The sequence below is a fragment of the Calliopsis andreniformis genome, chromosome 9 (assembly GCF_051401765.1).
Source record: "Calliopsis andreniformis isolate RMS-2024a chromosome 9, iyCalAndr_principal, whole genome shotgun sequence".
In the NCBI taxonomy this organism is placed as follows: domain Eukaryota; kingdom Metazoa; phylum Arthropoda; class Insecta; order Hymenoptera; family Andrenidae; genus Calliopsis; species Calliopsis andreniformis.
Genome location: NC_135070.1, coordinates 546,546 through 558,912, shown reverse-complemented (window position 1 = coordinate 558,912; position 12,367 = coordinate 546,546). Strand labels below are relative to the sequence as shown.

At 36.0% G+C, this 12,367-nt stretch overlaps 1 protein-coding gene and 2 long non-coding RNA genes across 3 annotated transcripts; all 3 read left to right on the top strand.

The window, feature by feature from the left end:
• Positions 1-5,834: 5,834 nt before the first annotated feature.
• On the top strand, positions 5,835-6,666 carry LOC143183568 (large ribosomal subunit protein eL34). The gene is made up of 3 exons (XM_076385143.1): positions 5,835-5,958; positions 6,253-6,450; positions 6,527-6,666. The coding sequence occupies exons 1-3, from the start codon at positions 5,894-5,896 to the stop codon at positions 6,615-6,617; spliced, it is 354 nt and encodes a 117-aa protein (XP_076241258.1). The 5' UTR covers positions 5,835-5,893; the 3' UTR covers positions 6,618-6,666.
• Positions 6,667-7,962: 1,296 nt separating this feature from the next.
• LOC143183570 (uncharacterized) lies at positions 7,963-8,317 on the top strand. Its single transcript, XR_013002619.1, has 2 exons — positions 7,963-8,128; positions 8,229-8,317. It is a non-coding gene; the product is annotated as an uncharacterized LOC143183570 (long non-coding RNA).
• Positions 8,005-10,186, top strand: LOC143183569 (uncharacterized). Its single transcript, XR_013002618.1, has 2 exons — positions 8,005-8,985; positions 9,085-10,186. It is a non-coding gene; the product is annotated as an uncharacterized LOC143183569 (long non-coding RNA).
• Positions 10,187-12,367: the final 2,181 nt, after the last annotated feature.

The following is a 12,367-nucleotide window of genomic DNA, read 5'->3' as shown; positions in this document are numbered from 1 at the left end:
CAAAAGTGTGAATAAAATAAAAATAGAAATTTATGAATATTAAGTTAATATATTTGAATCAGCAATATAATAAAGGGGAAGAAACTATAAAAAAATGATACTACAATTATACGCAATAAATGACAAAACACTAAATAAAAACGCTATAAATAATTCGCTATGAATGAACGCTATAAGGTAAACGCAAGAAAAACTACACTAAATAATATGTTGCTGGAATAATGCTGGTTGAAACGCTAACTAAACGCAAACGAAAAAAATGCTCAATTATAACGTTTACTAAACGCATCGAAGAAACTAATCATTACTTACACCCCCTGTTTTATAGTTTTATGTGATGATACGGGAAGCGATTCATCAGAGGGAAGTATTACGCCTTTATACCTCTCTTCTGACTTACAGACAAGATGTAATACGAACTTTACGCGCGACGCGCAGACGTGTTTCCGAGCGCGAGTGCTTACATCTAGTTTAACATCTTATAACTAATATTAGTTTCTACAGCTCTTATGATAATGCTCACTCGAACGTCGGTAACCAATGTCACACCACCGACTAGATAATAATTACTATCTGATCGGTGGTTTTACCACAAGGAAGTTACTACGAAAGCAGGTATACAGAGAAATAGATGAAATCAATATTCCACAGATCTCCCTTTAAAAACATATTAATAAAATCTTCTAAGAAGGAAGCACTGATATCCCTCGGCGGATGCAATTCAGATGTGGATGCGATCAGCGATCTTCAGATAATGAGTAAAGAGAAAACCATCGAAGAACCCCAAGAGTATCAAGAGAAATACACCAATAATTGAGGGAGCTTCCCCAAAAACTAACAAGAAATGATAGACCACCAACAAAAGAAACAAGTTACAACACTAAGCCTATCTTTAGATCTAGTTCAAAATACACAGCCATTAGCACGGACAGAGCCGCCCCAGGTCTCACCACGAGGAGGTTGCTGTATGGGGGACCCACAGGGAGATAGAGAGAATCAAAGTTCCATCGATTTCCCTTTAAAAAAATTAAAAAATTCAAACTTATGACTAGTAAGCCAAAGAGATGATTGAAAGACAAGTATAAGAAATAGAAATAGTAACTGGATTCAATTGTATCCAAAATTTAACAGTAGTATATAGATAAAGCACAAACACGTCACTCGGCAGGGGGCGGGGTACATAAAAAAAAGGAGGAACCAGAAAAGAGGGACAACAGTAGAAATAAATTCAAAATTTAAGCAAAAACTCACCGGTTGTCTAAGATTACGACTGGTCATTGGTCAGCTGACCACTGGTCAAAGGTGTCCAGGAGTCCCTCCAGGATCTCCAGGGAGGTCCTCACCCGCCGGAGGACCCACGACGAGTGAGATACTCGTGCTCCTGCAGGGATATTTATACTGTCTCGAAGAAGATGAGAAACTAATCAGAGAAGTTCTTCGGTTGATTAGAATTTCGAGACCGATCTAACGAACAATATTTGGCGAGAAATTGATATTTTTCATAAAATACTCTCCCAAACAACAATTTCTGGCACATATGTTGTTAATAACAATCACACACAGTGTGCATTTGTGTCTTCTTAGTTAACAAATGTGGAAATTATTAACTTTTCGTATATTATTTATCGTTCGATTAATCTCGCAACTCTTGAAAGCTTCTTAATATTTCTTTAACTAACAATTATAAATGTTAATAACTTGGATCAATTGTTATTAACTCTCAGACGACAAACGCTGAGTCAAAAGTGACCCTGAGACCGCTGGCTCTGTATATAAATGTAAAACAATCTATATACTGTCCGAGGGATAACAATCATCTGGTCAGTCGCTTCGGAGTTTCCAGCGGGTATGAATCGTCCTGGCGATCCTCTGGAAGAACTTCCTGGATTATCATGGACTACCTTGAGTTACTTTCAACCACTCTGTCCACTAACAGCTTGACCGTTGATCAGATGTCTTTGGCTTACCCGTTTAGATTTCAGAGTTCAAGATTTTTGCGAATGAAGATCAATGGGCCCTCAATTTCGTCTATCTCCCCATGAGCCTCCGTGGTTTGTGTACTATCTACCTTTAAAGTTTTCAATTATTTTTCTTTATCACTTTTACTAAGCCATTCGTATTCTTTGCTGGAATTTCATATTTCTTGGGTGTACCAAGTAATCCGAAGCATATCTTAATATAACATAGATACAACTATTTCGGAATCAGTGAATGTTTCTTAGTACTTTTACAAAAAATGCCTTATTCCACTGAATTTAGCCATAAAAAATAAGCATCTTATTTAGAATAAATATCATCACTCTGGTATATATTTTCTGCAACATATTTTTTGTAAATAGCATTTTCGTTTATTATATGGTGATATGGTAGGAATATTTTCTCGTTTGCCTGCACTACCAGCGTGAAAAGAGTACGTTTCCTACATCCACCGCTCAAAAATCGCAGAGGACGCTCGAAAACCAGTGGTTTCTCGAGCCGTCGATATTTCAGAACGTGAGACACGGAAGTCCATTGAATGTCCAGTCTATCCTGTATACTCGTCTGTGGTCACACTATCAGAAAACTAAGTACAACCACCGACCAGATAATGATAGACCTAACATTCAATGGGGTTTTGTGTCTCAGGTCAAACTGCCTTACCGATGCATAGTTTGTAGACTGAATTAGGCGACCTCTACTCACGAATAACGTTTACGTGGAGAACTATTTCAACCTGTGGTGAAATATCGAATAGTGTGTGTGCTTACATACGTGTGACTTCTCAGAATAGAGTCGAATTTGACAGTTCATTCAATATAGAAAAGGAGCTTTGCCCACCCACGCTTTAGCTCACATACTATGTGTTACGAATTAAAACATTGTAAAAAAATGTTATTTTGCATAGTTATACATATAGTCATGTCGTTACTTTTGTCTCTTCATGATATATAAATATAAACATATATATGAAAATATAATATGTTCTTTTACATAAAAATAATAAACTAACTAATTAAGAAGACCATGAAAAACAAATTCCAACTTAAATAATTAAATATGCTAGCGTTAAGGTATTTTGAGAGAGAGTTTGGGACGGTTATCCGAACGAGAATGTGTCTTTGAGGGATTTATGATAGGGTAATAGGGTCTTAGTCTGCCTGTGGCTGATTGAAGGTGCATGAGATTAAACAGTCCCGTTGGCGCCTGATGGCTGATGGCTACGTTTGGCCTTCCAGTTATTGGGTGTTGTGTGACTGTTTGAAAGAAGAGCGAGTGTTTAAAGAAGGCAAGCGGCCCGACACCGTATTGCTAAAGAATGGGAATATTATTCCTAAAGGATCTGACCACGGAGTGGGGAAGGCTATGCCTTTCGGTAACAGGACTGTGATGAACCCCACAGCACTTACCCCAACCATTGTCTAAGGAACAGATTTCTTATTCTTCGTATTTTTCTGACAAATAAATTTCAATACAATTTCTTACAAATTTATCCAAACAAATTGAATCAGAGAACCATATATAAATTTTAAAATTGTTTATTATTATAAACAATAATTTAACGGATTTTTTCCAGTTCTATTTAAAAGATCAGAGCGTTATTTATAGCAAGTCATCTTGCGAAATAATAATTGAAACGTTACGAGTATTAAGAAAGTTAAATATATTCTTATAGATATCCTCCAGAAGAATATAGAAAAAAATATAGAATCTCGTTTCAAAAATATCAGTGACCTTGAAATCTCGTAAAAAGAATGACTGGGAAAAATTCTTTCCATTGTTAAATTACATTGTGTAATAATAAACAGGACAAGTATGTAGGTGCTCTCATTTAGCTTGTTTATATACTATAATTATTATGTTTATTTATTATTACTATTTACTTCGAAATACTTTGAAACTTTGAAACTTTACTACTTTATACTTTGAAACTTTACAAAGATTGCAAGTTAAAGTAAGTTATTATACAACTATTACAACATATAACAAATATTGTTTCTTAGTACCATGATTTTTTTTAGTTATATACATTAATATATATACATTAAGAAGTTTTTATACTTTAATAGTTCAAATCGTTAGAAAATTGTACTGTTTAATAGCTTAATACATTACAAAATGTTAAACTTTAATATCTCAATGGCTGATACGTAGAGTATAGTTATTATTTATGTAAGTAGTTTGTCTTATTTTCTAAATATTGCAACTTGATTTATATTCTTCATATTTTCTATATTTTGGCAGAAATGAATGAAATTCGCAATATAGTTATTAACTATTACTCTTACATAAACATTCAAAAATTGCGGGCTTAATATAACCTGCCTACTCCATTTTAATTGTAATTCCGAAAATTCGTAGCGTTGCAATCTACTTTGAGACTTCGCCGGTAATATTGGCGGTGACACTAAAATGATAATGGGGTGCTAGCACCCCAAAAATCAGGGACAGAAAAATACATAGGATGTTAGGTCTATTATTACCTAGTCGGTGGTACAACTAGTAAATATTTTCCTTACTGTCTTTTAATATTTAGAAATAACGCTTTATTATATTAGAATAAGAGTTGTCCCATATTAAACGAAGTTGTAGAAGGGTAGTCGTTAGTTCAACTTATTTTTACAAAATGTATAGGTATTGTACAATATATTTTGTGATCTTCTTAAGCGATAATATTTGTTTATTTATTGGAAAAAAATCATTCATAATTTTTGTCAAGTAAGTAATAACATTACATTAAGTAAATTTCTATATTACCGGTTATCAATTAGATTAATTCTTATTTTTCGATCACAAACAACTATATAAGGTAGATTGGACAGCTTAAGAACTTTTGTATCTTATGTTCTGCTGTACCGACCATTTAAAAACTGTTGGATTTCGAACGCTGTCTACGTTTTTCAAATAATGAATATGGAAAATAGTCGGAAACATTGTGCTTCCATCATTCACACAATCATGTCCATTTTTGTAATTTTTGTGTTTTCAATATTCACATTTTGATCAAATTTCTATAATGTACTTATTACAATATATAGATATAAATTTTTAAATTGCCGATTTTTGTTTACGTTTATTATTAAAATCAGCAATCAGAATAACAGTAAGTTGTCAATTTATACATAAATAAATAAATTTCTGTTTATAACAAATAAACAGTCTGTTTATAATAAATTGACAATTTTGTTACACTATTTATTACAAATTCAAGAACATTTTTAAGTATCTAAATTGTGAATTACACAATAAATAAACCATCTTTTACGGGTTCCTAATGATTGGGAGTTGTGTCATTCTTGTAGCAAATATGCAATCTATATTTACGCAGAAATATGTTGCAACAAAATGAAGTTCATTTAGAGTAATTTAAGTTACCTTAAATATGTGTAAAAACACAATAAAATCAATGGCACAGAGAAAGTTGAATCTGTTGAAATTAAATTTCTTACTGCATCTATTGCGCACTGTTTCAATTTCTTTTGCTTATTTTATTCACTGAATCAAGAATGCATATTCGCGATTTGCTGAACTACATATTATGCTAGAAGTTTTCACAAAATTAGTATTTCAAATTTTGTGAAATGTGCCACATTAACGTTAAATCGCACCATCATTTGATTTTCAAATAAGATCTAGGAGATATTTTAGCAGTTTCACCGCTAGGTGGCAGAACTGACTGAAATCACGCTTGCGTACAATAAAACTTTTTCTGTCGCTTCGCTTCCTTTTCCGTTTGGCTCTCATAAAGGTTCGTCTGAGTTTTGTATATTTTTAAGTTATCCGTAATATTTATAACAATCCATAAAGGTGAACTTATTTTGATGATTGTTTTAACTTCCATATTTATTAACGATGCATTCTTTTGAAATATGGATGAATTTTACCCTAATGTTAGTATTTATATTGTAGAACCAAAATGGTGCAGCGGCTAACCTTTCGTCGACGGTTGTCATATAACACAAGAAGTAACAGGAGACGCGTGTAAGTACAGTATTTCTGTCACAAAAATGAAAAGATAGTTCTTATTACGTACGTATCTTGTTTACATCTTGAACATTGTGCAATTTTGCTGCAAAGTACAAAGAAGTATTAGTTTCTTAAAATTTGAGGTTATGTTTTGGTTTACATTTCAAATGCTTAATGTCCACGTGCATTTTAAGTTTATAGTAAATGTCTACTTTTTTAAGTATTAGGATGATTAATACTTTTAATTATTTGTTTAATTGACATGTCCAAATATGTAATTATGTTATTAACAAAGATGTTTTTTGATAGAGTACGCACTCCTGGTGGCAAATTAGTGTATCAATACCTTAAGAAACCTAAGAAGATTCCCAGATGTGGTCAGTGCAAAGAAAAACTGAGGGGTATTCAACCAGCCAGACCTATGGAAAGGTCACGTATGTGCAGACGTAAGAAGACTGTAAAACGTGTGTATGGAGGTGTTCTCTGCCACAAATGTGTCAAAGAAAGGTGCATTTTTATATTCTTTACTACTAATAAAATTTGTTATTCAAGCTACAATTTTACTAAACAATCGTATTTTTAGGATTGTTCGTGCTTTTCTCATAGAAGAACAGAAAATTGTTGTTAAGGTGATGAAGGCACAAGCGTCGGCAAAATCGAAGGCGGAAAAGTAATTTCTTGCTTTTTATTAACTAAATAAAATATATTTAAAAACCACAACAATGGGATTATTGTGATTGCAAGATCACATTGCGCCATAATACTACATCCAAAAAAGCATTATTGAAATGGGTTGCACATCTAGGTTTATAATCCATTAAAATATTTCTCAGAAATGGAATTATAAATTTTAGTATCTTTTGTTCCCTTAATGAACAGCAATTTCATGCTTGAGATTGTACCTCTAGTTAGATGTATCATTTATTTTATGTAAGATAGAATTTAAACATTGCAAATATGCAAGCACAGTTTTAGTTCTTGAGTTTTACTTTAAAATGTCCTCATATCAGACGTTAAAACAGTCATAAGATTTAGTATAATTTACGCAGTAAATATTTACAACGTTTGTTTTCCCAAAATAGTCAAAACGAGCACAGCGATAAGAGGTAAGCACTGTATTCTGCTTATGGTAAAACAGTGCGTGAAACTCGACTCGAAGTGGTATGACTCTCCGACAACTCGGTGCATTTAACAAGTGCCTTATTTGCTCAACTCGCGTCGCTCTCAGAACATACATGTGTATGTAAGTATGTAACAGCGTACTATAGTTTCCACGGTGGCGTAGAATGGTCCAACCAGAGAGGTGAGAGTCGTAAATGCTTGTCACCTGAGAATGTGGACAGTAGACCGGCATTAAATACTTTCGTTTCACCAAACTGCCTCACGTTTACGATCCCAACACACCGCGTCGATCGAAATTTCCGATCTTATTTACAAGTAGAATGGAAGGAGGCTCTTGATCGTTCGATCTTGTCATACTGAAATACAAAATCACAAGTGTTTGTCATTCTCGCATTTGTAATTTTTCTTTAGCAAAGATTACTCAGCAGTAACAATTTTTTCCGAGAAAAATATTTTCAGCTCTCGATTCTTTTGAGAGATGCTCAATCAACGATTAACAGCTATCGGTCATTCGCGTTAACGACGCCATAGCTTCAGTATTTATTTTTCTCACACTCGTATCATCTCTTGCTTTTGCTCATTCTCTCTCGATCGCTTTTGATGGATCACAATAATGATGTCGCTTATCATATTTGGCATTGCGTACGATCAACGCAGCTTCTTATCGCTCCGTTCACCTCTCGAGGCGATACCGTACCAGACAAAATATGTACATCGTAAATCGCGTCACTTCACGAAGGATTTCAAGCCTCAGGGAGGACACCTGAAAAAAGTCCAATTACGTGAACCGCTTCGCCTGTACCCCTGTTCTTCAAAGACGATCACATCGGTATTTCGTTTCAGGTTCAGGAAATAAAAATATTTCGGTAAGGCATCTACGGGGAATAAGGAATAAAAATGCCACGAATGAAAGGCGACGGTGGATGGACAAAAAGCGGCGCGACGAAACCCCCTCGCGGTAAAACACAATTTCATGGGAGGGAACGCTGGAACGGAAACCAACCAATTTCAAATTTTCGAAGGATCGCTTCTTATTGGAAGTGGATACCACTTGTAACCGATGGTCCGTGTCAGAAATAATCGCATTGCGGTTAACCGAAACGAAGGAACGCCTTCATAAAAGCATTCCGTCTTGATTCGTAATATTTTTTTAAAATCCGCAGCAGTCGGACTCGGAGGAATCCTTTAGGCTAAAGAAATAGTGGGCATTGTCATTTTGCGCAAAAACAGGTTATTGCAGGTAGAGAAGTATCCGTTGAAAATAAGGACAGACGTGATCGATTCTAATTACGAATTCGAAGCAATTTCATAATACAGCGGGTCTTTCGGGTCTGGTGCGAAATTACACATTGAACCAATTTGCTTGAATCGTGTCGTACTTTTCTGGCGGGCGCATCGCCGCACCGCGTCGGTAGCAAAAGATAGCCGGCCGGTGTCGCGTTTAATTGGCCGATACAACGGCTTGCCAAACCGTGCAATCGAGAGCGACTCGAATGGCTACGAGGGTACCCATTTCCGTAAGTCGTATTTAAAGTAATGAACGGGTCCCGAAGTACAAGGTGAGGCGGAATCCAATTTTCATCGTGATCGTTAAATCAAATTCGTTGCAGATTAGTTACGTAACACAGTAACATGGCGACTAGGCAAAAATTATAGCACTTTAGCATCGGCTTTAATCTGGCGCCACGGTTAGAGGAACTATTTCTTCGAATCGAATGAGGGAAAAGGAAAGAAGCTACGGACCCGTTCCTTATCGCATGCGATATCAACGAACGCATGGAACACGAATATCCAGGAGTAGACATAAGGAGAACGCGACGGAGAAGAGAAACGGGCGGAAGGCTGGGAAACGATGAGAGGAGACTACGGTGCATATCGGTAGCCAAGCACAAATCGCTGGTCGTCGCGATTAATTGATGGGTAGGAAATACATCGAGAGCGTGCAATCGAGAATAATTTGGCGCGAGTGGGTTGACGGAGGGAGAGGCATCGATGCTGCATGATTCCTATAATTTTCAGGGCTCGTGTTTGACAAAATAACAAGTGGGTGGGTGTCGGTTTTCACACCCGCGGCTCAGCGGGGCCTCTTCGGGGAATGTAAAAAAGGGCAGAACACGAAACCGGTCCCGATGGATCTTTGTTATACCGGGCCCTCACGTCCTCTCTCGCCTCTCGCGTCTCTGAATAAGGACCACCAGTGCCAGGATCGTAGCTAGAACGCAGCACACCCATTGCATCCACGATCCGGCCAATTTTCTCGTTCTATCGCGGTCGCATTGCCGCCTTCGGGAGAATCTTCTCTAACCAGTTGCGCAAGTTAATCGATTGCTATTAGATTAATGTTGTAAGTATACAGAATTTCAAAACTGGTGGTCCAGATTGAACTAGCTGATAGGGTGTAGGATAACAAGAAGGTGTTTAACTCTACGCTTCCTTATTATTATTAAGTAAGGCTTTAAGTATTAAGAATTTTTGTATGGTTACTGTGTTTTATTTTTGCTTCAATAGTCAGACTCTTCAGGCTTCCATTTTTTACTTCATTTATTTCTAATCTAATTGTTACGCTTTTATAGTTTTGTAACTTTCGGTTTTCATATCTTTACTTGTATAACTCATTCTAGACCTACAATTATTTATTTTTTATATTATGGCACATTTTTAAACGGACACAAGGCACAAGTAATATAAAATTAAAGCATAAAAATTTATCACTTATATTTAACTTAAATTTGAATTTCAGTTATAGTGTACATAAAACCGGAAAGGGATAATGAGAAAACATACAACAATTTTTTTTAATTAATATATTTTCTAAACGTGAAAATTAATCAAAGTTTTCTGGTGGTATCAGAGACCCAATCATATGCCCAAATTAAAATTTACGATCCGAAGGAATGAATTAAACTATTTACTTATGTAACAATAAAATACATGTTACATAGGATAAGTCATTTAACTATCACATCATACGGTTATTGCAATATACGACTGCTTATAATACTTATTTGTTAATACACGGTTATCTACTTACTGACTATATATAACATCTACAATACATTACAATGTAATATACCTATAATGTTTATAATATAGATGTTACAATAAATTATAATTACAGGTAGCATAGAATATTCATAGATATAATCAAATAACTCTGTTTTCTCGAGAAAATCGTTTCCATACATACTTTCCAATTTTTTTCAACTATTTTTTTGTTAATAAATAAACTAGTGATTTTTCACTTATTTAACGTTCTAACAATTGAAATTCTACAGTCACTTGAAATTGAAACTTTCGTTCCATTTCCCTCTTACTTTTCACTATAATATAAAACGGTTTGATCCTAATTTAGATATCTGTTCAATAATGAGCATGTACTATTTGAATGAAATCCTTAAATTTCACTTTTGTTAAAATACGGTAGTTTGTCTGTTCTCATGATTAGGCCACTCCTGAAGGATCGGACAAAAGCATCTAATCACTTTCAAACAATTTCTACGTAATTTTAACTAAATATATCCTTTTTCGACCTAGTTTGGTGCATCGTTACGTTAACAATCCAAATACAGCGCGAGACGGTTCATTAACTTATTAAGCTGGAGCGGTTACATCACGCGCGATTAAAATCGAATGCAAATGGAGTTTCTCTGCGGCGTCGAAGATATCGGACACTGTCGCGCTGCGGTTGTAATGGATTAGCGTATCGGTAGCAGTGTGTGGGCTGTTTCGCGTTAATTTCTCTGCCAATACTGATGTTTACGAGGCCCACGAGCGATTTCGTGGAACGATTCAGACGCTTGAAAGAGTAACGCAGGAATAACGAGGACCAGGATGACGTTGAGGACGCGGCAGTCAACGAGTTAAACTTCAATATATTTTAATTTGTCGGAAGATAGATATAGCGGAGGGACATCAGTCTGTCCAGTTACTTCTCTTCTCTATACGGTGCTCCCTTCCTCGTTGGTTCTTGAACTGCGGCCCGAAGTCGGCAGGTTTGCTTTGATCGAGTACCAGTGGCCCCAATTCACACCTGACTTTTAGCGATAAAAGCTGGCTCTAAAGATATCGTTATCCCAGCCGAGCACACGAGGTCTCGCTTTCGGGCCGGAGGAAAGGAAACTGTTATCGCTGCAGGTAGTCCGCTCTTACGCGCTTAATCGAGCGAATTCATTTCGTCCTGTGTCCCTACCTTCTCTTTTTTGGTCGCGTAGCAGAAACATTATCCTGCTCGGCGTAAATTCGCAACGTTTCGTCGCTCGTCAACACGATTAATTAATCGATCGATAATCTTGTCCATTCAACTGGGAGGTCGGAAGGGAATGAGCAGAGAGAAGTCTCGAAGGAAAAAGCTATTATAACGGAGGCTCCACTACACATCGTCATAAAAAGGTCAAGGGTCAAAGAAGAGAGAATGGTCTAAGAATTCTTAGTAAAATCCTTGAAAGGAAAAGAGACTGTAGATTACGTTAATGGAATTTCGAATTTGCATAAGCAAACAGCGACGTAACCGTTCGCATTGGCCTGTATCCAGAGGAGAAGGAGGAGCAGATGGGCGGCGTAGAATTTTGAGAATTGGTGGCGGTGATTTATTGGAGTAATTTCGTGATGCGGGTTTCCGTTCGTTCTCCCGCCGCGCCGGGACGTTTGACAGTTGTGCTTGATCGAATACGAAGAACGAACGAGCACCGGTTCCACTGCTAAATAGACGCAATTACGATCGATTATCCAATATGCCGTCCTACCGACTAATCTCAACTAAGAAATGCCGACTGCTAAGAATGACCTACCACTTGATCGGGTCCAATGTACTCTCCGACGAAAAATATTTCCCTGTACTCTCTTCGGCAACAACCAACTGTACCAATTGAATAATTTGATGCAAAATCGTGCATGTAACTTAAGTTGATTTTAACTATTGTACCGAGAGATTCTCAAGTATACCCAACGCTCAGTTTTTGATGAATTTTTGTAGATTGATAAAGTAATCAAATCAAATGCACCAATTTGCTCTTTTAATAACATATAGCCAGTAACTTAATTAAATAATTAAAATTCTTGCATTTTAACTTCTTGAAAAGTTTGAAGGCTTAGAAACCTTGAGAGTGTAAACTTTAAAAATATTAACATTCTCATGTCTTTCATTTTTTTAATTTACAAATCCTCAATCTTTCAAATTACCAAAGCATCCAATTTTTAAGAGTAAATAGTCAAATTTTCAAGACTTTTTATAGGAAGGTAAAACATGCGAACAGCTGTACACGTAACTTCTAGCGCAATATCGCAAATTGGTATATAGTAGAAA